The sequence below is a fragment of the Nannospalax galili genome, unplaced genomic scaffold (genome assembly GCF_000622305.1).
Source record: "Nannospalax galili isolate Female #2095 unplaced genomic scaffold, S.galili_v1.0 scaffold271, whole genome shotgun sequence".
Classification (NCBI taxonomy): domain Eukaryota; kingdom Metazoa; phylum Chordata; class Mammalia; order Rodentia; family Spalacidae; genus Nannospalax; species Nannospalax galili.
Window position 1 is genome coordinate 2,704,210 of NW_008331789.1, and position 25,223 is coordinate 2,729,432.

The 25,223-nt window shown below is 45.6% G+C and overlaps 1 protein-coding gene across 1 annotated transcript; it reads left to right on the plus strand.

The window, feature by feature from the left end:
* The first annotated feature begins 653 nt into the window (after positions 1-653).
* Qdpr (quinoid dihydropteridine reductase) lies at positions 654-21,151 on the plus strand. The gene is made up of 7 exons (XM_008826868.2): positions 654-876; positions 3,267-3,359; positions 7,677-7,773; positions 9,290-9,430; positions 14,911-15,019; positions 16,168-16,251; positions 20,537-21,151. Exons 1-7 carry the CDS (start codon positions 769-771, stop codon positions 20,640-20,642), a joined length of 738 nt encoding a protein of 245 aa, XP_008825090.1. The 5' UTR covers positions 654-768; the 3' UTR covers positions 20,643-21,151.
* Positions 21,152-25,223: the final 4,072 nt, after the last annotated feature.

The following is a 25,223-nucleotide window of genomic DNA, read 5'->3' on the forward strand; positions in this document are numbered from 1 at the left end:
ATTGTTATTCTTGTTTAGCGAGCAAACTGAGTCACGGAACAGTTGAGGAAGTCGCTTAGGCTACACAGCTATTACAGTACGACCAGGCAGAGTTCTCCGCATTTTGGGAGGTTTGGCGTCTGCAATGACTATCAGCAGTGGCTTTGGTCCTAGCACTTCTACACTAGGCGGTCAGGCAAGGGACGTAGGCGGGTCTTTGTTGGTGTCCCAGTCCCAGGGCCGGGCGGGAATATCCAGAGCATGCGCCCGAGCGGCTGCGCGCCTATTGGCCTATGGGAAAGGGCAGGACGCAGTCCAGAGTGCGCTGCTGGGCGGCCGCCCTCCTATTGGTCCAGGGGCAGGCGAATGGGCGGGGCGCAGCCGAGAACACGCGCCAATATAGCCGCGCTCCTATTGGCCCACGGTCAGGGAGGCACGGCTCTAAGCAGTCTGCACCCCGGGCCAGAGTGACAAGAGACCGCACGCCCCCTCAGCGGCTGCGCTCCTATTAGTCCAAGGAAGGGAGGCGTGGTTTTAGGAGTCGCCCCATTCGGAGAGGAGCGGCAAGACGAGGTCACGTGGCCCACATACTACGCTCCCCTTGGTAGACAGGTGGAGGGCGGGGCTTCGAGGCGTCTCCACCCGGAGGCGGGGCGGCGGGGAGGCGGGGCGGGACTAGGTCCAGATGGGCGTCGCGGGGCTGTGGCGCTGACTTGTGAGGTGCGGCTAGCAAAGTGCTGCGCTGAGGTTTGGCGTTCGGGACCGCGGGAGCCGGGCGAGAGCGGCAGGATGGCGGCGGCGGCAGCGGCGGCGGGCGAGGCACGCCGGGTGCTGGTGTATGGCGGCAGGGGCGCGCTGGGCTCGCGCTGCGTGCAGGCCTTCCGGGCCCGCAACTGGGTAATGCTGCGGGACCGGGCGCAGGGTGCGGGGGTCTGCGCCCGAGGGGCGGGTACTGAGAGTGGGGGGGCCAGGCACCGCGGGGGCCTACCCGGGCACGGTCGGGGACACCGCGGGGGCCGCCCTGGGCACAGTCCGGGGTAGCGGGGCCCTGCGCACCCGCCGTAAGGCTGCGTGCACGTGCGTGCATCGGTCCCTGCCCGATGCCAGGTGCAGGGGTGGGGGTGCTCCCCCGCCTTTTTCCTGGCCCAGGAGGTCCGGCCTGGCTCGGAAGCCTCCGGAATTAATTGGGCTGCCCTAGTTACTAGCCCAGTGACCCTGAATTGATTAATGAACACCCGCGAGCCACAGTTTCCGCATAAGTAGAATGACAATTGTACTGTCCATTTCGTCGTCAGGATTAAGTGGGAGAATCAGTGTCTTGTTAGGTATATTACCCGACAGTTTGGTAAAAGCTGTTTAAATGCTAGCTGTCACTGATACTGCGATTGTTACCGGTATTGCTTTAGCCTGGTAGAAACTGACAGTTTGAAGGTTCAGCCCCTTGGCAGTTGACAGCATCTTTGCATCGAAAAGAATATGTAAACTACTTTGCCTGGTCAGGTGTCCACTCCCAGAGAGCGGCAGGTGGGGGCAGAGCTGATCAGTGACCAGGGAAGGGCCTCTTGCCCTTAGCCACTCAGCACGGGAATCCTCTCTACTGCTGTCACTTGCTCTAAGTCAGCCCTGGAGCTTGGGGCAGCTTCCTGGGAGTTTAGCGGCCTGGGCAAGGGATCCCCTGCGACCAGAGAAAGAGAGGGGTCCAAGCTTTTGTTCTGGTGCAAAGTGTGGAACAGGAATCATGCCACTACCTGCTCTGAGCCTGGGAACCACCCCCCACCCCCCAGAAGTTGGAGGATGGGGACAAAGCCATCATTGAAGTGTGGTGATCCTCCAGTGGCACACTCTACTCCTATATAGCAGATCCTCCCAGACTCCAGCTTCATTGGATCTTCCTAATAACGTTAATGCAGTAAATGCTGTTAGTGACCACATGTTACGGCTGCTAAGGCTGTGCTCTTCCCTTGTAGGGGCTTTTAGTTTACCATCATTGTAGAGTCTGGTGAGCTGGTTTGTTTACCCCCTATTCTTTGTTTCCCTCTTCCTTCCTGGCACCCTAGGGAGGACTGGGATGGATACTTGTTCATCTCAGTATTATTCCCCAAGCTTGTGCTGTACAAGTAATGAAGTGGTTGAATGATGCTGTGATCACAGCTTAAGGTAGAGATAACTGACCTCTGGGGCCTTCAGTCTGAAGAACCTGGAGCTTTCTGAGGTGAACCCAGCATCACTCATGCCTGGAGAGTGAGCATCTATCCTCCATCTCATTTGTTTCTTACTAACCCTGTTACTCATTAACCTGCTTCTTAAATAAAGAAGGCTGTCAGCGTATGGCAGAGCTAGCATTCATACCCCAGCCTATCTGATGCCCCCATCCAAAGCCCATCCATCTCTGCTGTAGAGTGGGGTCCTGCAAACTGTGGTCCTTCATGGGAAGATGATGGACAGCCACTCCTCTATATAGCCAAGAAGGGTTGTTTTGTTTGTTTTTGAATTTTGGGACAGTTAAAAAATCGAAAATAATAACATCATTTTGTGGCATGTGGAACTGATGTGAAGTTTATATGTCAGCATCTGAAGTTTATTGGATGGCACAGCCATGTCCTGCCAACTCCCTATTGTTGGTAGCTGTGCTCTCCTGCAGCACTAGCAGGTTTGAATGTGAAAGAGATAATGTGGCCAGCAAGCCTTCTGGGCTCTTCACAGCCAGTTGACTCCAGATGTCTCTAGATACCTATAGGGTTTGGCCTTGAGAAGTGAGAGAGGAAGAGGAAGATGTTTGGAGCAGGATGGGATGGGAGAGGTGCAGTACAAGGAGCACTGTTCACAGTCATTGGTCCCTATGGGGTGTGTGGGAGATCAGTTATTCCTTTCTCTAGTGGGTTTTCATTTACATGTTGAACTTCCCAAAACCTGAAATGCTTCTAACTGTAAAGCTTTTTGAGGCCCACATGAGGCCCCTACTAGGAAGTTCCTTGCCATGAAACTTGCTGCATGCTCAGGACTATTAAAACTACTTTGTAAAGTGACTTAGGCTGTGAGGATGAAGTGTGTATCAAACATGCATGAATTTTGTGTTCAGATTTGGGTCCCACCTCCAAGATATGTGTATACAGACATTTCAAAACCCAAATTTCCAAGTTCTGAAATGTTTTAAGCCCCATGTGTTTCAGATGAGGGGTAACCAGGTTTCATTTCAGCCTCTTAACTTTCCCCATTGACTTTTTCGGCTTTGGGTCTTTAGAGAAATAAAGACCCAAACTGACCAAGACTGTTTTCTGTTGCTCCAGTGGGTGGCCAGCATCGATGTGGTGGAGAATGAAGAGGCCAGCGCTAGTGTGGTTGTTAAAATGACAGACTCATTTACGGAGCAGGCTGACCAGGTAATGGCAAAAGATCCCCTGTTGTGGTAGCAGAGCCCCAGTAGGGGTTTCCCCGGCTGTGTGTTCTGTATTCACCAATTACTGTTTGCCTAATTAGGAAAGCCATGTGTGTCCATGGAGGAAAACTTCGAAAGAGTGAAAAACAAAACAAAAATCAGAATACAAAGATAAATGATTATTTCTGTGTAGCTCATTTCGACCCATTACCTTTACTCTGCATGCTGTGTGCTATTATTTTCTCAAGTAAAGATAGTTTTGTATTTTATATTTGATGGCTAGTCTTTTTAAAATTTACCCTTCATCTCACTTAAGAAAAACACTTTGTAGATGTATAATATTTCAGTATGTTGACTGGCTGTGGTTTACATAGTTTCTGCTTATTTTACCCTTCAGGTTTTTTTGCTGATTTAAAATTTAGATTTTTAAAAAAACTGTTTTATAAGAATGGTGTGGTTGCACATCATTGTCTTCATATCTGATTATTTAGGCTACATTTTGAAAAGGGGAGTTAACTTCATTTAAAGCATGAACAGTAACAGAACAGGTAGTTTTCAATTATAAAATTATATGCACATTGTAAGACAAACCCAACTGTAGAAATATGTAAATGAATGCAAATTCTTTCTTTTTTCCTCCAAGATAGTACTGTTCCCAGAAGGAGCATGTTACCAACTTGATGTATGTCTTGGTGTGAATATAACTGCCCTAAGCATTTCTGTATCTCGGAGGAGCCTTTCAGATGAATGAGACTCATCCAGCACTCCAGCCCTCAGTTCCCAGAAATCCTCCACGTCCTTTTTGTATGATGCACTTTGTTTCCACAGCTGCTGGATGGGATCATTTGGTTTCAGCATGGGAGAGACAAGCTGAGGAGCTAGTTAGTGGTAGAGTTAGGGCAGGGGTCTCCTAACACAAACTTGGTCTGTAATGTGGGTTCACTTTCTGTTTGGTTGTGGTGTCTCTGGTGGTCTCAACACTGGTTGATGTTTTATGATCCTTGACTGGTTTGAATAAAAAATATGGACACCAGAAATCTGTAGGTACTCATGTCCCTTGTATAAATAGCATTGTGTTTACATATAATATGCATATCCACCTGAATGCTATAATCATCTCTAGATTACTTATAAAACCTAGTAGAATGTCAGTGTGATGTCACTTCTCATTATATTGTCATTATTTAGGTAATAGTGATGAGAAAGAAAAGTCTTTGTGTTTATAGCACAAGTGCAACTTTTTTCCCCCAGAAGATCTTTGATCTGAAGTTTGTTGAGTCTTTGGATGTGCAGCCCACAGATATAGGTGACCTACTTAGTTTTTGGTTGTTCTTTTCTTAATGAGAGCCTTCTGTTTGCTATGTTTAATGTGATATAGATTGGTCTTAATCAGCTTACTAGAGACAGTTGACATGGCCTTATTAGTTGCCACTGATCTAAGTGTTTTTTTGTTTTGTTTTTTTTTTGAGACAGGGTTTCCCTGTAGCCCCAGCTGTCCTGGAACTCACTATGTAGACCAGGCTGGCTGGCCTTGAACTCACAGAGATCCGTCTGCCCCTGCCTCCCAAGTGCTGGGACTACAGGCATGCGCCACCACACCCAGCTCTAATCTAAGTGTTTTAATTACATTAATGCACATAGTCCCATAACAAAGTTTCTAATTTTGTCTTTTAGAATTAGGGAAGATGAGGCATAAGAATGCTTGGCTTTTGCCCAAGGTCAAACAGATAGGAGGATGACATAGACACAGTTTGGGCCTGGGCAGTGGGGACTGACAGCTGTGCTCTTACCCACTGAGCTAAGCTGCCCCAAAGCACAATAGCATCGTGTGGATAAAGAAATGAAAGCTAAAACTTAGGAGGGGCCAGTGCCTGGGCTTGGAGAACCACAACCCTTCCAGGCGTGGGTCCTGCTTTCAGTGTCTCAGTTCTTGTTAAATAGGAGTTGTGATGTCCACATAGGTTTAAAAGATATTTATTATTATTATTATTCGTGTGTGTGTGTGTGTGTGTGTGTGTGTGTGTGTATGTGTATGTGTATGGCCTTGTGAGTGCCAGGGTGCATGTGCGGGGGTCAGAGGACAACTTTCAGGAGTCAGTTCTTAACCTCCAACCTTAGGTCCAGGGATCAAACTCAGGTTTATCACGTCTGTGAAGCAAGTGCGTTTAGTGGTTGAGCCATCTCACTGGTCCCCACAAGGGTTCTTGAGTATGGAAGTTGTCTCCCCTGAGATGACTAGAATGCAGGACAAAGATGCAGAAATGCCTTAGTTGTTAGAAGTTTAGCTTTAACAGTCAATACTCCTTTCTACCCCACACCCCATTGTGAATTTCTAGATAAACAGCATGATACTTAGTTTTTAGTTTTGAGGTCCACAAGAGGTAATTCAATCCTAGTACATACAAAATTGGTCCCTTGGGCAGGAAATTCAACAGGGAGAAGAGATGCAGAAGCAAGAAAGAAACAATCTACAGAAGACTCTTGGGTGGAAAGCATCATTTAAGAGGAATTTGAAGCTATCTTATTATAAGAATAAAGCATAGATAGATGTTTTAAAAAGTGTCAAACAGGTGCGTAGTTGCTGTTTCCTCCTTACTTTGAAGGGTATGCTAAGTAATCTTGGATTCTATCCAGATGTTGGGAGTTGATGTACTTTCTGGCAGTCAGGATCTAGGTTTTGGACTTTAAGACTTAGCTTCAGAAAGAAGGGAAGGGGCCACTAGGACCATTAGCACCACAGGAGGAAGATCAACAAATGATAATGTCAGACTAGATAAAAAGCATGGAAAATTCTAGAATCTCCTTAAAAGTATTATCTGTGGTGTTTGGGGAGAGGAAAGCTTAGTTTTCACTGACTAAACATTCCCTTTGAAGGAGCAATTTGAGTCTTCAAAAAGAAGGTAAAGGTTTGATGGAGATGTTGCTAGAGAGATGCTGGGTATGAGTTTTCAGACCCAAGGAGGGTAGGAATGACTTTTATAATGGACATAATCTGGACTGATTTAATTAACCCCGGGAAACCATGTGCTCCAGACCTGGGCGCCAGATCTATTTTCCTAGGCAACCTCATTTTGGTACTCCATCCCAAAAGACAAATGAGTGAATGTGGGTGTGCTTGAGAATGAGCACATCAAGGCATTGAAAGCAGGTGCACCCATCTACATTGCACATTGGGGGGTTGGGAAGGATATTTGACCTTGAATAACACCTGTCTACATTGCACACTGGGGGGTTGGGGAGGATATGCGACCTTGAATAAGCGAGACATTCTAGATCTAGGAATGAAAAGGCCGGGTGGTCTGTTAAGATTAGGGTGGGGCCAAGATTGTACTTCTCCACTTGAAGCTGGAGAAACCACTTTGAATATAGTCATGGATGGGACCAGCAGGCTTCCAGGGATGGAGTTCTAGCCAGCCAGTTTCATCAGCTCAGTTCCATGAGGCAGCCAGTTCTAAGAGCTCTCTAGGGGAATGAATGTCCTCTGAGTTTGGACCCACTCTTAAAAACTAAATTTAAGAGTCAGGCTATTTGTTCAGGCCATCATAATGTAGGCATAGTAAATTAGGGAGAGTCAAAGCAGCCAGCCAGCATGGCCTGCCTGCCAGGTTGTGCTTTTAATCATTCATGAGAGCACATGAAAACATTCTCAGGGCTTTAAAATTTCAAGCATAGATCATTGAAATTAACCCCCTGCTCAGTATTTACCAGCAGTTTGCCATTGGCTGTCTTGTCTTGTTCTTGAGTTTTGTTTTGGGTCAGAGTGGAATGGATCCCTCTCAGATTATGATTTTATGATTTGTGCAGGAAATCTGGAAAGGAGTACATCAGAACCTCACCTGTTTGTCCTGAGGTTTGAGTGATTTTTTTTTTCTTTCTTTTTTTTTTTTTTGAGACAGGGTCTCCCTGTAGCCCCAGCTGTCCTGGAACTCACTATGTAGACCAGGCTGGCCTTGAACTCACAGAGATCCGCCTGCCTCTGCCTCCCGAGTGCTGGGATTAAAGGCATATGCCACCACACCCAGCCTTGAGTGATTTTTAAAACCCCTTTTTTGTGTTACTTGTTTTACTTCAGGAGGTGTGTAATGTCCCCGACTTTTAGAATGTGCATGTAGAGCTCTGGGTTACTTTATGAAAATTTTATTGAAAAGTAGGTGGACTTCATTATTTAAAATGCTCCTTAGCCCATCTTCCATCCAACTTCCTGTGTCAATTGCCAGGTGCTGTGAACTGGCTTAAGAAGAGAAAGCAAGGCAGGCAGTGGAAGCTCTTTGGAGCTTAGCTAACCCTACAGTTTATGCCGCTGTTGCCTCTTTTGTTTCAGGTGACTGCCGAGGTGGGGAAGCTCTTGGGTGACCAGAAGGTGGATGCGATTCTCTGTGTGGCTGGAGGATGGGCCGGGGGCAATGCCAAATCCAAATGTGAGTCCCTTTTGGAGTTAATCCTCAACTGTGCTCTGCTCTGGAGTTAATTCTTGACTCTGCTCTGCTCTTTGTCCAGCTGACATGGGTCAGTATAGACCAGGTCCCAGGCCAGCTGTTTTTCTGTTTATCTCCCAGCATCTTATCATAGTTCTTTGTCTTTGCTTTGTGTTGATGACAGAATGGGTAATTTATAAAGATTTACTACTTACATTCTGGATTCTGGAGTTTGAAGTTGAAAGTTTGGTATCTGGTGAGGGTTCTCCTGCAGCCTCATCACGTGGCAGAAGGTGGAAGGTCAAAAGAGTATTGGAGGGGGACAGGTTGGTTGGCAGGGTGCTGTGTTACCATCTGTTCCTCTAAGTCTCAGGAAAGGCTAAAGTTGTAACACAACTGTGAAATGGCTGCATTTCATCTCTCTTTTACAGACTTTTTAAGGCTGCCAATAACTTTTCATCCATGAAAATGTAACTGTATAAAAGCCCTTTTATAGCTATAGGGTAATTGTTCCATGAATTTTTATCTTGAAAAGAAGCTGAAATAGACAAAGGCTCTTATTAGAAATCTAATGGTCTTCATAAAGTAAACAGTTTTTGAATCAACACCAATCTAGTGAATCCATTGACCTCAGATTGAAACATTCTTTATTAATTATTTGAGAATTTAATACAATGTACTTTGATCATATTTACTCCCCACTTCCCCTAACTCCTCCCAGAATCCACCCCTACCAAATCCCCAACTTCATGTCCTTTTTTTTTTTTTTTTTTTTCCCGGTGTTTTTGAGACAAGGTCTCTCTGTAGCCCCAGCTGTCCTGGAACTCACTATGTAGACCAGGGTGGCCTTGAACTCACAGAGATCTGCCTACCTCTGCCTCCCAAGTGCTGGGATTAAAGGTGTGCGCCACCACACCTAGCTGTTTATTATTTTTTATTTCAAGTGTATGAGTGTATTGCTTACTAGTGTGTAGGTGCACCTGTGTCGGACAGTGCCCTTGGAGGTCAGAAGAGGGCTTTTGATCCCCAGGAACTGGAGTTACAGACAGTTGTTATCTGCTGTATAGGTGCTGAGAACTGAACTCAGGTCCTCTGCAAGAGCAGTCAATGCTCTTAACCAACCAATGAGCCATCTCTCCAGTCCCTTTTTAAAAAATAACCCACTGAGCCTCATTTGTGCAGCACATGTACTTCTAAATGTGGGACCATCCACTGGAGTGTTGATCCCAGACTTATTTGCTAAGTTATTGACCGAAATCGTAGCAGTTAGCTGGTGAGGAAGCTCAGACTCAGGAGCTACGTGGCATGTGTTTGAATCTGTGTCTCTGAGCCCTGAGCCCTGTGCTGTTTGTATTAGACCTTGTGGTAGACTAGGCACAGGTATGCAGCTTCCTGCAGAATGGGTCTCTGTGAGTTGAGCTGGCTTTTTGGTTCCTCTCTGGGAATGATCAGCCTATGTCAGCCTATGTTTTTGTGTCATGTGCCCAGCCCCGTCCCCCCCCCCCCCCCCCGCCGGCAGCTCTCTTTAAGAACTGTGACCTGATGTGGAAGCAGAGCATGTGGACGTCCACCATCTCCAGCCACCTGGCCACCAAGCACCTGAAGGAAGGAGGCCTCTTGACCTTGGCTGGTGCCAAGGCTGCCCTGGATGGGACTCCTGGTAAGCCTTCATTATGTTTTTTTCTATCTCTGTAGTGGGAATGCTTCTCTTCCTGGGACCTTGGACATACGGTGAGTTGAGGAGGAGCAAAGTCCTTCATACCTTCAGGGGCTTGTCCATTGTGGATGGTCTTGCTTCCTCTATCCCAGAATCTTTTTAGGGGGCGCTTTCTGGGTCTTCTTACTTGCATTTGTCTCCTGTTCATGGTTCTGTAGTCTGCGACTCAAGTTCATTATCTGTGCCCCATGGAGGATCGAATGGCATAGCTCATAGGCATTAGCACACATATCTTGTTTGTTTGTTTGTTTTTTGAGACAAAGTCTCACTGTGTAGTCCTAGCTGGCCTGGAACTCTCTGTGTAGACCAGGCTGACCTTGAACTTACAGATATCTACCTACTTCTGCATCTTGAGTGCTGGGATTAAAGGCTTGTGCCACCACCATTGCATTGTGGTTAGGTGTCCTAGGCAAGTATCTTGGCAACTGTTAATTATGAGAGCTTTAGATGAGGGGGCTGCAGGTGGATTCATTATCTGGATTCATGAAATTTCTTTAGCAGCTCCCTTAACTGAAAACAGTGACAATATTACCTAACTTGAAAAGCAGCCACAGAGTTGTTGACATGTAGTACCCCACATGATAGGTATCTTACTATATGCACATTAAATGTCAAGTATTATTGTGATTGCTTTTCACATATATTTTTATTTCATTCTAATATAGGCATCATTATTACCTTTTTCAGTTTATTGGTTAGGAAAACAAAATTTAGAGAGTGAAGTAATCATCCAGATTCATAGAGCACACAGTGGTCCACCGTCCTGTCACGAGGACCGGTTTTGCCTTTCTTACTCCCTGTACTTGTTTGCTGGGGTAGCCATGCCTTGGGTTGCTTAAACAGCAGACACATTTTCTGTCTTTTTTCAAAAAATATTTTATTTATTATTTTTATTTTATATGTATGAGTGTATTACCTGCATGTCTGTAAGTGTACCCGTGCTGCGCAGTACCCACGGAGGTCAGAAGAGGGCATTGAATTCCCCTGGAACCGGAGTTAAGGATGATTGTCAGCTGCTATGTAGGTGCTGGGAATCAAACCTGGGTCCTCTGCAAGAGCTGCTAGTACGCTGAACCACTGAGCCTCTCTCTAGCCCCCAGACCACACGTTCTCTAATAATTCCAGAGGCCAAATGACTAAGGCCAGGGTATTGGTAGGCTTGGTTCCCCTGAGACCTCCCTCGTTGGCTTGTTGGCTGCCTTTTCCTTGTGTGCCCCTGTGTGTGTGTCTGGGTCCTAATTTCCTCCTCTTATAAGGACCCTAATCCTATTAGATTCGGCCTCCACCCTAATGATCCCATTTTAAGTTAGTTAAAGCCAGGTGTGGTGGTACATGCCTTTAATCCCAGCAGTCGGGAGGCAGAGGCAGGTAGATCTCTGTGAGATCAAGGCCAGCCTGGTCTACATAATGAGTTCTAGGTCAGCTGTGGCTACAGGGAGACCCTGTCCTAAAAAGACAAAAAAAAAAAAAAAAAAAAAAAAAAAAAAAAAGCCAAACCAAACAAACCAAAACACCACTTTAGCTAAATATAGTCACTTTCTGAGTTACAGGGAGATCAGAACCTCAGAACCTCAACATATACATTTCGGGGAGGTACATTTCAGCTCATACATTCCCTTAGGGACAAGACTAAAGGAATTTAAGTAATGGATGCAGAGGGGTGGGCAGTAATGTCTATCTGTACTACATGAATTTTAAAAGAAATATATATTTTTTTTTAAGAAATATTTTTTAAGTGAGCATTTCTGAACCTAAGTGATAGAGATCTTGAAGTTACCATCTCAGTGTTAAGGTGACTGTCTGGACCCTGAGGCTCTTGCTAATTAGGAGTTTCTTGCTTCTTAGAACATAAGACTTTACAAGTCTGTGGCTGCTGCAGTGATTTAAACTGTGTAAATGTTAGATGTCTTTGGTTGAGATCTGATTTTTATTAAAGGTGACTTAGGGCAGAGACACTGGAAAATAAATAGAGGAATGAGTAATAGTTTGACATTTAAAAAACAAAAACGTAGGACTGAAACACCAGTTTTTCTGAAGGACAAAACAGACTCCTGCCTTTGGTTTGTAAGTATAGATGGTAGTGTTGGTCCCTAACGTGTGGTGGTTCAAGTTAATGACTCCTCTGCTCCGCAGTGGTGAGAAAGTATATAGCCATTCTGTGCTGTGCTTGCAAACCACTTTTTAAGAAATGTGTCAATCATTTCATTTTGAAAGAAAGTGTTCATCGTCACTGTAGGCACTTTTTTTTTTTTTTTTTTTTTTTTTTTCAAAATAAAAAAGATGTCCTAACAAGGTGCTGTTCTGTAGCCTTAGGCCATCAGGGTTGAGGTTTCTTATTTCTTTCCTTCCAAAGCTTCCAAGCCCTTGTATTGTTTGAATGGGAATTCAGAGAGAACCCTAGGACTTGGAGTTTGTTGTATTTTTGTTGTTGTTGTATTTTTAAAACTCTGTTGGCTTCCTGTTGTTGACTCAACTCATTGACTGAACACTGAACAGAGATACTGAGGATGGTGAAATGCTCTTTTAGTAACTTTTTGAGACCTTGACCCTCTTTTGCAATTCAAGGTTGTTGTTGAAGCTGGTTAGTGATTGGCTCCTGTGCTGGGCTTTGAATCCCCCCTCCCTGGACTCAGGCTGCCCCTTTGCACTTGCCGACCTTCCCTGACAACAGCCTCCCTTGCTTCAGTCAGCAGATCTCACTGAGGTGGGGCAGAGAGGACTTGAGGGGGTATGTGAACTGTGTCAAGACTTTTAACATGCAACTTACTGCATGCCAGTTATACCTTGGTAAATTTGATTTTGAAAAGTATGAACCTTTTTAAGCATTCTGCCTATGTGCTTGGTGTTATTTCCCCACCAGAGGTACCTGTAAAGTAGGACAGTCATTCCAAGTTTGGCAAACCCAGGTGACTTGTCTGAGACCCCCTGGCAGTGAGGAATTAGAAGTGAGGAGAGGTGGGCACTGACAGTTGATACCACAGGGGTGTTGAGGACCTGCCACATCAGCAGATGGGCAATGAGCCTACGAGCGAGCCTGCACTAAACTGCTGTCTAAGCAAATGCCCTAAGAGAGCGGCAGGGAGAGAACTTGACACTTCTGTGGAGTAACTGATGTGATCAAGGCTAGGAGCTTAAGGGAAAATGGAATGATTTTATGAAACTGCTTTTGTTTTTTTGTTTTTTGCTTTTTTGTTTTTTTTTTTTGTCTTTTTGAGACAGGGTCTCCCTGTAGCCTTAGCTGGCCTGGAACATGCTATGTAGACCAGGCTGACCTTGAATTCACAGAGATCCGCCTGCCTCTGTCTCCCAAGTGCTGGGATTAAAGGTATGTGCTACCACACCCAGCCTTGAACAACCTGTTTTTTTTAGTCTTTTTGAGACAGGGTCTCCCTGTAGCCCCAGCTGTCCTAGAACTCACTATGTAGACCAGACTGGCCTTGAACTCACAGAGATCCACCTGCCTCTGCCTCCCAAGTGCTGGGACTACAGGTGTGAGCCACCATGCCCGGCTGAACCTGTTTTTTAATAGGGAACATTCACATGTTGTTAGAGGACATATTCTTAATAGGGATATTGACTCCCACTGACTACCTGATCTCAATGGCACATGCTCCCCTGGCCCAGCCCTTAGGCTCCCTTCCGGAGGAAGCATTCTGAATGCATCCTTTTGTGCACCCGTGCCACTTCCGTTCCCAGTCACATTCTATTTTATATTAAAGGTTTTTTTTTTTTGATGCAGGCCTGGCTTGGCCTTGAGCGTGCACTCCTTCTACATCAATCTCCCAACGTCCCAGATTGCAGCTGTGTGTCCCACCTGATGGGCAGGTGTGTGCTCATCATATAGTCACATACATAAAATATGTATTGAGGGCTAGCAAGATGGTTCAGTGGGTAAAGGTGCTTGCCTGGAGACATGAGTTTGCTCACTGGGACCCATGTAGTGAAAGTAGTGAACTGACTCCTGCAAGTTGCCTTCTGACCTCCGCACACACTCTGTGGCATGTATGTACACTCCCCTCATGCAAAATAAAAAAATAAAAAATATGCACTGAACGCCTCTTTCTGGGAATAGGCATTGTGGCTTGTGCCTGCAGTCTTGGCCAGAGGTAGGAGGATTGTTGCAGTCTGAGGCTCACCTATGCTACATAGCTGGTTCCTGTCTAGCTAGGGCTACATAGACCCTGTCTCAACAGACAAACAAAGGAAATGCCTCTTTCTCAGTTGGGGTGACATTGGTAAACAGAGCACTTAAACTCCCTGCCTCTGTGGACTGTGTATTCTTTTGGGAATAGAAGAGCCAGTTAGAGATTGTCGGGTGCTGTCCTTCCCTGTTCTGTATTGTCGTCAGGAAACCCTGTGACTTGGGGCATCAGGTGGTGGTAAGGGGGGCTGCTGGCTCTTGTTTGAATCAGAGAGGAATCAGCCTGAGTCCCTGGCTATGGCCTTCAACTTAGATCTTAGTTCTTGACCTCGGTGCCAGGAAGCTGCCCTACTTTTCTTCACGTTCCCAGCATCAATCTGGGGATCACAGGCAGAAGAGGCCCAGTGACATGTGAAGATAAATTGGGGGTTTGGTACCTAGGAGCAAGTGGTTCCTGGCAGTCTCTTTTAGGCACTGGCCTTAATAGGCAGTAAAGCAGTGGCAGGTGGGCAGGATGGTTACAGAGAAATAATGTCGAGGCCAGAGCTGTAATGATGGCAGTCATGCCCGAGTACACACAGGCTGCTGCTCTACCCTGAGAAGGAAGGGAATGCCCAGTGACAGCCAATTCCTGCTCCGTAGTGGGAACAGTAGTGTGAGCTAGTGCATAGTGTGTGGTGACAGTAGGCAGGGAGTGTGGGATGCTTCCTCCTCTCTGCTCCAGCCACAGCTGCACCTCCCAGCACAGAGCTCAGCCAAGCCCCCCTGCACAAAGCTGCTCTCCATCAGCTAGGTGATCCCTCACACCATGATCACCCTGCATGGCTCCCCTGGCCCTCTCCTGGGTGTTCTCATTGGTCCTCAGTGCAGCCTTGCTGATAGAGTGATGTGTGGGTTACCATGTCACGTTCGTGTATGCACAGATGAACAGTGTGACTTTTGTGGTTGTTTGTAAAGCAAGTGTGAGAGCTCTTCTTGGGAAGTTCCAAGTCTATGACCTTTTGCACCAATCCTTGATATCCGAAGGAGAAGAATGGCCATTGGTACACAGTCGCCTTTTAAAACCTTCATTCTTGGCATTTGGCAAGAGGATACAACTCCTTTCTACCTGTTCCATCCCTTTCTCTGTTTGCTGTCACTTTTTGTGGGGGTGGTGAGGTGCCCTGCCTGAAGGAGGATGCCAGCACAGCTGTGGGTGGTGTTAAGAGGCTGAGAAGAAGATTGCACAGCTCGATGTCACACTGCCTGCCTGTGTAACCAGCTGTTTTCTTCCCTTTCCCAGGGATGATTGGCTACGGCATGGCCAAGGGTGCTGTCCATCAGCTGTGCCAGAGCCTTGCAGGGAAGAACAGCGGCATGCCGGCCGGGGCTGCTGCCATCGCCGTGCTCCCGTAGGTGCCTGGTGCTTCCCAATGCTGCCCACCTCGCCCACTGCTGAACGTTGACCTTTGAGAATTCTCTCCACCGGGGCCTTGAGTGCATATCACCTAGGGTTCTAAAATTCACTAAAGGCCCTTAACATACTGCTTTAGTCTGTTCTTGCCATTGTACAAATACCTTAGACTGGATATTTTATAAACCACAGAAATTTATTGCATACAGTATGTAGTCTGCAAAGTCCAACTTCAAGGTGTCAGCAGAGCTGGCATCTGGTGAGATCTTGTTCCTCATAGATCCTGCCTTCTCTGCCAACACATGGAAGAAGGGCAAAGGGGCTCCTTCAGGCCCTTTTGTAAGTGCCCCAGTCTGTTCATGGGGCACACCATTAGGTCAGGGGACCTAATCATCTTCTGAAGGCCCCGCTTCATCTCACACTGCAGGTTGGGTTTCAACTTAGGCATTTGGGCTAGAAGCGCCTTCAGCCTGTAGCAGTATCTTAGGGCTCAGAGTATCTGTCTTGGGCAGTCTGGAATGCCCAGCTGACTTGCCTCTTGCCTCTGGTCCTATAAAGGGCCCCTGGGACAGCTCAGGGACTGGCTAACTTTCCATTCTCCTTCAGTTGTGAGTTTCTGTGACTAATTGAGCTACCCCATAGCTGTTTTGAGAGATGTCTTAGGCCTGAATGTTTTTTCTGTGAATTCTGTATTCTTGTGCTAAAAATGAAAGAATTCTTGGAAAGCCGCCATATTCTTAGAAATTAATATTTTATAATTATATTTCAAGGACTGTTATTCCACTTAAATCTTTAGAAGCAGGTATGCTGTATTTTAGAGAGTACATGAAGACTCAACAAAGCACTTTATAAAGGCTGCATCTGACATAAAGGCCAAATGTGACTCTTCTCATTTGTTTTTGTCTGCCCCAAGTGTGAGTCATGAAGAACCTTACTGGATTCCACTCAGATGTGCTTTTTGTTAATGTGGACAGCTTGCTGGTCTCTGATTGTCCCTTTGATCTCTCCATGTAAATGTTACACTCAGTGCCCGAGGCTCCTAGCGGTGATGCATGAGATTGTCTCTTTTGGTCAAAGAGGACCAGACACCTGTTATTATAAAGAGTGCGCAAATGACACACTTATCTACTTATCTCTGCATTGCAGGGTTACCCTGGATACCGCAATGAACAGGAAATCAATGCCTGAGGCTGACTTCAGTTCCTGGACACCCTTAGAGTTCCTGGTTGAGTGAGTATCCATTTGAGGCTGTGACTAAGCAGCTTCTAGCTGCCATTCTCTGTGCTTTAGGGACTGAAGGACAAGTCCATGTCTTCTTGGATTATAGCTGATCCTAGGTGGGCTTATGAGCTTCCTGGGGCACTGCGGATCTGTGTCACAGAAGTCTGAATTTCAGGGCAGCTAGATCAGAGATGAGCAGTTGTGTGGAGAGGTTAATAGCACCAGCACGAGTCCCAGCTCCTCTTTTCCTCTTCTGACTAAAGCAAGTAAGCACAAACCGCCCTAGCACCAGATTGCTTGCCTGTGTAATCAGGTCTTTGGTGATGGTTCAGAGGATGAAACATGGCAGCGTGCTGAGCACTTGGCACTGTGTCTGACCATTAGCAAGTCCTCAGTAGATCTCAGTTCCTGGAGCTGCCCTTGCCCATGTGGCTAGGAGCAGCTCCATCTTGATTATGTGTCTCAGTTAGTGCTGAGCCACAGATGTGTGAAGGGTGGCCCTCGTCTCCAAGACCCTAGTTAGTGAACCTGGGGGCAGTTAGAAAGCTCACTGAGAAGGAAGTGATTTGCTTTTTTTGCTTCCTCAGTTCTTTAAAGCCCTCTAATAAGTCTGGGTTCACTGGACATAGCCCATTGCTGTCTCAGCATGGGATGGCTAGGCCACAATCCCTGTTTGAGGAGATGACTCTCCCCATGGTGCCAGTGTCATAAGTACTTCCTCTTACTTTTGTGTATGTGTAAATGTTGGTGTGTGTGTCTGTAGGCACATGTGGAGGCCAGAGGTCTCATGAGTCTGAAACTCACTGATTTGGCTAGACTGGCTGACCAGAAAGCCCCAGAGAGCCTCCTGTCTCTGGCTCCCCAGCCAGCTCTCCTGGCTTTTTAATGTGGATTCTGAGGATCTGAACTCAAGTCCTTGTGTGTGTGGCAAGCACTTTGCTGGCTGTGCCCTCGCCAGTTGACCTTTCCTGTTTGATTTAATGCTCTTGGCAGTTCTACTTAGGACTTGGGGACTTGAGACCTTGTGGTGGCTCAGTGACTTGCGTACAACACAGCGAACACGGACTCTGACTTAGGCTGTGTGGATGCAGTCCTGCGGGCCTACTAACCACATGCTGAGCTGGGAATCATGCTTTAATGCTTGATTTAAAAAGGAAGTTACAGAAAACACTAATCTTTGATTTGCAATTACATTTAAAGGCCAATATATTTTTTGGGGGCCAATATTTTTTCCTTTTTCTAATTGAATTTTTGTGAATTTGGTGCAATATATTTTGATCATATTTTGGTTCCCCTCCCCATCTGCATATCCTTTCCACCCCTGCCAGTTTCATGTACTTTATTATATATCTATTATATATCTTAAGGCCTGTAGAGTCAAATGTGTGTCCCCGAATGTACTTCAGTGTGTATTTATCCACTGGAGCCTGGTTAACCTACTAAGAGTCTTACCTTAAAAAAGACTGTCTCTCCCCAGTAGCCATTGGTTGTCAGTAGTTCCTCAGGTAGAGTTGGGTTTCTTCCCCACTTCCCCACTTCTGTGCTGGGATTTTGTCTGGCTTAAACTTATGTGGTACTTGTGCATGCCGTCATCATTATGAATAACTGCCCAGCTCTCTAGAAAATTCTTTTTGCTGGTGGTCATCCATCACCTCTGGCTCTTAAAATCTTTCCGGCCCTCTTCTACAATGATCCCTGGGCCTTTGGAGGCCGAAGTTTAATTTAGGTGTCTAATTCAGGGATAAGCTCTGCAGTCCCTAATTTTCTGCACGTTTCTGCCAGTTGTAGCTTTCTGTTAATCACCATCTGCTACAACTCTAGTGAAAGTTGAGAGATGCTTTAATCTATGGGTATAACAATAAGTCATTAGGAGTCAGTTTAATGCTATAACTATTTAGTAGAAAACTAGTATTAGACTCTCCCCTGTGGCCTTGTGGCCTCTCTAGCCACAGTGTCAGGTATGGGCTCCATCTTGTGAAGCAGACCTTAAATTCAATTAGAAAGTGATTGGTTACTCCTATAATATTTGTTCCAGTACTGTACCAGAGCTCCTATCTTGCTAGGCCAGTTGTTGAAGTACACAGTATTTATAGCTGGGTAAGGTTAATGATTAATTTTTATTTCCAGTAGCATGTATAGCAGCATCTCCCAGCGCTATGAACGTTAGCCAGTAGAGATGAGGCTCTGAAGTTAGCACCAGCTTGATTGCTCATATATGTAGTGTCTTCAAGAATAGGATTTTACTGTCAAGTTGGGTAACCAAGAGCAGGGACAATGGCCAGTATTGTTTGAGGGTCTATGGGACCCCTGGTCAACAGATTAAAAGAGGGAGTCCATTCCTGACACTGGGCTTTTACTTTGCTAGCTTGTGGTGTTTAATATGGGCAGTGTTTTCCTGTTATAAGTTAACTCCATTTATCTCCTTTTATAATGTATATGAATATACTTTAAGAAGCATCTATAACAGCAGGTTTCCATATGGCTTTTTGTAAAGGCCTTTAGTGTTACCCCTTCTCATACTCCTATTAGCCAATATTTTTTTTTAATTTTATTTATTATTTTTATTTTATGTATATGTGTGTATTGTCTGGATGTAGGTAAGTGCACCCATGTTGTGCAATGCCTGTGGAGGACAGAAGAGGCTGTCAGATCCCCGGGTCTTCTTCAAGAATAACCAATGTTCTTAACTGCTGAGCCATCTCTCCAGCCCTGTCAATATTCTTTAAAAGGACAGTGTTCTGTTCCTGTAATGCTTGAGTGAGACATTAATCTAGAACCTGGACTCCAGATGAGACATCTAGGCTTCATTCATGCCTAGATGCCTGTATTCATGCCCAGCTGCAGATTCCCCCGCCCCGCCCTGGGAGCATTGTGAGGGACTTGCCAGATACTCATTGTTCTAGAAACCACCTTCACCCACTTGCAGTATTTGAAAACTCACTTGCCGAGGTGGCCTGGAATTTGCTTTGAAATGCTGTGGTCACTACCTTCTCTTCATGTCTTCTCTCTCCACTCCAAATTGCCGGTGAGGCTGAAGGAGGATAGACATGCATGGTGAACTCAGAGACCCTTTCACTTCCAAGCATCACTGCTGCCTCTCTTGGAGTCATCCCTAGCTCAGCTCTGCCTGAAGAGATGGGGCCATGACCTATGACAGTGTTGCAGGGGTAATTTAGCAGGGCTTTGGTTTGTGAGCCCGTACACTTTCTTCATTTGTTCCATTCTCAAACAAGGAGCCTGGCTGTCAAATCTAGCCTGTGAGGTGCATATCTGGAACACAGAGCGTCCCAAGAGCTGAGTGCTTTCCATTTAAAGGTCTGAAGCCTTGGGGGTCAAGCCTCAGGTGTATGAAATTAAAATGTAAACGCTTTGCTTTTTAGATCTTGTCATTCGCTTGTAGTTCCTAGTGAATTTTTGTGCCATTCTTTTTTCTTTTTAGTTTTTTCCTCTCTAAAAGGGTCTTCCCTTTGTTTCAGGCAGGTTTGGTTGCCCCTCTCACATACGGACTAGTTGTTATAAGCTCCTTACTGTCCCATTGTATTTTACTATAATCATCTTTTGCTAGCTTGCCATGGGTGCCTCATAAATGTTTGCTAAAATTAAAAAGCGAATTTGCTCTTTCAAACTTGAGAAGGAATAAATCACAGCTAGCTGTCCTTATCTGTGGATTCTCGTCCATTAATTCAGTCAACTTCAGGTGAGAATACTGGAAAACCGCTTTCCTGTGAAACAAGTCCAGACATTTTCCTTTGTTGCTATCCCCTAAAAAACAGTACAGGTTTAACAGCTGCTTTTACAGCATGCATATTGTATGAGTTACTGTGAGAAATCCTGAAATTGTTTTGAAGTACATGGTAGGCTGTAGTTATACACAGACAGCATTGTCCTCTTAGATAAGGGCCTGAGCCTCCTGGAACATGAGTGTCCTCAGGGCTTCTGGGTCCAGACCACACAGACACTGTGGGAAGCCTGTGTGGTGCCTGGTCTGTCTCTTATAGTGAATTAGCTAAAATGTTTTCTATTACTTAAAATAATACTACCTTGTTGTGAAGATTTTTGATTATGTAGAAAAGTAATACAAAATGGAAGTTAGGGTTACATTAACTCCCCCCTGCCCCTCAAATGACAGTGAGTCAGACACTGTGCTCTCGGAACCTGGGTATATACCCCTGATGCCTGTGGCTTTCTCATAGATTCTCCCATACACCCCCAACCTCCAAGGCCATTGATGTGACTATAAATATGTGCCTGAACTTTTGCTTTAAAAATCGTAAAACATCTCTTCTTGTTCTAGAACTTTCCATGACTGGATCACAGGGAAAAACCGGCCAAGCTCAGGAAGCCTAATCCAGGTGGTAACTACAGAAGGAAAGACGGAGCTCACCCCTGCATATTTTTAAGCCTCATCTTGGTGCCTGGGAGGGACTTCATCGAAACATCACTAACTCATCTCTGGCTATGTCTGGCCCCATGTTTTCTGTATTCCTGTTTGTCTCTCACCTCATGTTCCTTTGCTGACCAGGGGTAGTGTGGAGTCTATGGGAAATGAGTGGAGGCCAGAGGGTGGCACTGTCAAGTCAGTGCTGTGGGCATGAGGAGGTGCCTGGGTGGGCTGTCTGCATGACGTCTTTGCTGGATTGTTTCAAGACCTTTCTGATAGATAATTCACTCATTTGTTGGCATTAAGGTGTTTTGAGGGCCAACTTGTTTTTGAATTTTGTGTTGATGTCTTAGGTGTAGTTTTTGTGGCCTCAAATTGAACTGCCTTAAAACTTTTTTTGTGAACAGGATTTCATCAACAAAATCCTGTCAAGTGTGTTGTGATTTCCTTTCCTTGTGCCGTTGCCGAGTATCCCCAGCATGCAAGGATGTGTGTGGAGTGGTTTTCCTAATAAATATACTTCATATATCCTGTTGTCTAACACACGGAAGTCTTTGGAGAGTGCAGTGGAACCATGGGATGTTGCGGTCTTTCCACCTGACGGGTGTCTTAGAACGGGTGGAGTCAGTTCCTGCAGTTTTCCACAGGGTAGCACAGGCTCAAACCTATTGTAGGGGGTGGGATGACGCCCTGAATTCCAAAGCAGCTGTCCATGTGACTGATTCAGACTCTTCTGGTAGAGAACTTGGGATGTAATCCAGTCTGACCAGTTTATAGGCGGAGAAACTGAGGCCCAGAGAGATGATTAGTATTACCAGCAGGTGCCGAGTTAAGCCCAGAATCCCATCACCAGACAGTGGCCACTTATAAAGGCCTTTGCTATGCCTGCTTGCTTTTATCCCCCCATGATATGAAATCCACGTAAGAGATGAGCCATTAGGGTGAGCACGGCAGTGGTATGTGGAATGTGGTGGTGGCGTGCAACTACCACCTTTACTTCTAAAATGTTTTCGTCTAAAAAATCAGATCCAGTTGTCTTCCCTCTGGCCTGTGGCTACCACCCATCGCCATGCTGTTTCAGTGGATATTTCATATAAATGTGGTCATAAATGTGACAATATCTGGCTTCTTACACACAGCTTGATCTCAGTACTTTTCTACATCAGAGCACATTTTTCCTTTTGGTGAGTGAATATTCCACGGTATAGAATACGACTGTTCATCTGTTGACCAGTGCATACACACTTTGGGTCTTCCCTCCCGAGGGACTAAATTCCTGACAAGCAGACGCTGCTAAGTAATAAACATGGTACACTTCTGATTTCTTGGTCTGAGATAAAGTCCTGGGATTAGTTAAGACCAGTTCAGATAAGACCAACTGACCTGGACATATCTCAACTTGGAGCTGTGACCTATCAGCTCTCTTCTTTGTTTAAGTTGACCAATCCAAAATTAGGGTGGGGGGACCCATCAAAAACACTTAAAAAAGGCTCAGTGCTCCTGAGGGTGTTGAAATTTTCAGTTTCTAAATCCCCTTCTCCACTTGTGGAGTGCTTTTCATGTGAGTGTGCATTCTCGTGTGAGTGTGTGTGTGTGTGTGTGTGTGTAATTCCTTTCAGTAAAGTTTGTTACTTCTTGCTTTCGGCTGTGTCTGAGATTTTTTTTTCTGCCTTTTAATTCTTTAATCAGCGGAGAAAGCAAACCTGATCAAGACCCCTGGCCGTAACGCTCCTTCAGACTGTTGTGACTAGTGCTGCTGTGACCACAGACACACACACACACACACACACACACACACACACACACACACATACTCTCATACCATAGAAGTGGTTTTACTTCCTTTATGGTAATTTCTGTATTTAACTTCTTGAGTTTTTTTTTTTCTTGCTGCTGGACTTCAGGGTAGGTTTCAGAAAAGCTGGAAGCATCTGGAAAGAGGACCAAATGTCCAAAGTTGAGAACAGGACACCTGGACCCAGAACAAGGTACCCAGAAGTCCCTCACATGTCCAGCCCTCCATTTTGTCCTAATAATGTTTTTCCATCTTTCAAATGAACAGCCCCATAAGCTAAGTGACTTGATGAAGGTACATGTAGTTCTACAAGAATGAAAGTTTTTTTTCTATTTAGAAACCAGATCTAATCATTGATTTTGGAGGTATGTTTCTTTCCTCTGCAGAACTGAATGTGGTAACTATGCAGGAAAATGCATCCAGTGGCCAGCTCAGCTATAGTGCAGGCAGAGGTACTGGTAGCTTTGGAGCAGAGACTGAACAGTTGTTAACTTACACATATACTAAATGGATTGAGTTTGCTAAAATTTAGAGATGAAAAGAAAAAAGTTAACAGGATACTGTATTAGTCTGTCTTGCTCTACTGTAATGAAAATACCCAACACTGGGTAACTTTATCAAGAAAAGAGGTTCATGTAGCTCACATTTCAGAAAGTTCAAGGGCCCATGTGGTGATTAAGCTTCAGCACACAAACCCTTAGAGCATGCAATTAAATCATATTCAAAATATTGTAGACACTGAGGAGGAGGAAGGCAGGAGAAAGTAGGGTGCAGTGGCCTGGGGTGAAGTGGAGAGCATGCATGAGGGAAGACAGTGTGTTGGCTACTGCTGAGAGGAGGCAGGAACATTGAAAACGCCCCTGGCTCCTGGCATGGTCATGGGCACTGTGATCTTGCTGAGCAGTTTCAGTAGAGGAGTTGGTATCAAGAGATTAGTGTGGGCCTCAGGGCAGGTGGAGGGGAACTGGTACACAGACACTGTTACCTCAGGAACTCTGTGGAGCCTTGTGAACTGAATCCTTGACATTATAATCTAGAAGAGTCTGCCAGGCTTTGGGTCTGCTTTGCTCTCAGACTTTATTCCTGAAGTCATTTCTTGGGGGAAGTTGATCTGATACATGAATCCTGGCTTTCTGAGTTTTCAGGTTGCCTTGGTCCAAGTTTCTCTAGAGTGCTTGGCCCTAGGTGCTCTTTCCTGCCAGACTGATCTCTAAGTGGGCTTTCGCTGTCCGGGAGGTCAGCCTGCATGTTCTGGAAGCCAGGAGTGTGTGGAGCTTCTGGAATGGTCAGAGCAGCAGGTCCCATGGCTGCCGAGTACTGGGAAGGAACTGCTGAGCTCAACTACGACTTTCTTTTATTTATTATTTATTACTATTATTATTTTTAAAATATTTTATTTATATTTTTATTTTATGTCTATGCGTATATTGCCTGCATGTAGGTAAGTGCACCCTTGCCGTACAATGCCTGCAGAGGACAGACGAGGCTGTTGGATCCCCTGGAACTGGAATTACGGACAGTTGTTAGCTGCCATGTGGGTGCTGGGATTCAAACCTGGGTCTTCTGCAAGAACAGCCAGTGTTCTTGACTGCTGAGCCATCTCTTCAGCCCCATTATTATTATTTATTATTATTATTATCATTATTATTTTTGGTCTTTTTGAGACAGGGTCACCCTGTAGCCCCAGCTGGCCTGGAACTCGCTATGTAGACCAGGGTGGCCTTGAACTTACAGAGATCTGCATGTCTCTGCCTCCTAAGTGCTGGGACTAAAGGCATGTGCAACCACGCCCAGCTTTATTATTATTTTTATTTTATGTGTATGAGTGTATTGCTTGCATGTGTGTAAGTGCACCCATATTGTGCAATGCCCACAGAGTCAGAAGAAGGTATTAGATCCCATGGAACTAGAGTTACAGACATTTGTTAGCTTCCATGTGGGTGCTGGGGCCTGAACTCGGGTCCTCTACAAGAACGGCCAGTGCTCTTAACCACTGAACCATCTCTCTAGCCCTCAGTTAAGACTTTCTTTGCAACTTTGCTTGGGTTTAATTTGCCCACAGCAGCAGGGTAGAGAAACAGGGTCTTTGAGAAGACCGCCTACACTGGACTCATTTTCTCCACTTGTACAACCTTGAGTATCTGCCCTTCTCACTCCATGTCTCAATCATAGGATAAGAAAGGACACAAGACCACTGAGGAAGGCAATGAGTATAGGCTAAGGGCCTGGCACACAAGGCTAAGGGGGCGTTTCTCTAATTTTCTATATGATGGGAAGACAATAAGGCTCATTCATGTTATAGTGTGTGTGTGTGTGTGTGTGTGTGTGTGTGTGTGTGTGTGTGTGTGTGCGCGCGCGCAGATGTGTACATAGGGAAGCCAGAGGTCAACCTTGGGTGTCATTGCTTGGGAGCCATCTGCCTTGTGTGCTGAGACAAGGTCTCTTGTTGGGGCCTGGGTCTCACTGATTAGGCTCAGCTGGCTTGCTAACAAACCCCAGGGATCCATCTCTGCCCACCTCTCCAGGACTGCGAGTACAAGTGTGCACCACCACACCTGGCTTTGTATATGGGTGCTGGGGATCAAACACAGGTCCTCTTGCTTGCATGGAAAGCACTTTACCAACTGGTCTATCTTTCTAGCCTTAACAATTTTATTATCTTACAAAACATGTTTCATTTCACATACACTCACATACAATTATACCTTGCTCATGCCCCCCACTGCTCTCCCTGTCTCCCCAGGTGGTGCCCTCCCCTCAAATAGTCCCCCTCTACTTTCATGCCAACCATGTCTGCATTATATA

Bases quoted from the DNA above. Each gene is read 5' to 3' on its own strand.
- Qdpr (XM_008826868.2), top strand. From the start codon at position 769: ATGGCGGCGGCGGCAGCGGCGGCGGGCGAGGCACGCCGGGTGCTGGTG. The intron at 7,774-9,289 runs GTGAGTCCCTTT...CCCCGCCGGCAG, and splicing joins GGGCAATGCCAAATCCAAAT to CTCTCTTTAAGAACTGTGAC. The intron at 9,431-14,910 runs GTAAGCCTTCAT...TCCCTTTCCCAG, and splicing joins TGCCCTGGATGGGACTCCTG to GGATGATTGGCTACGGCATG.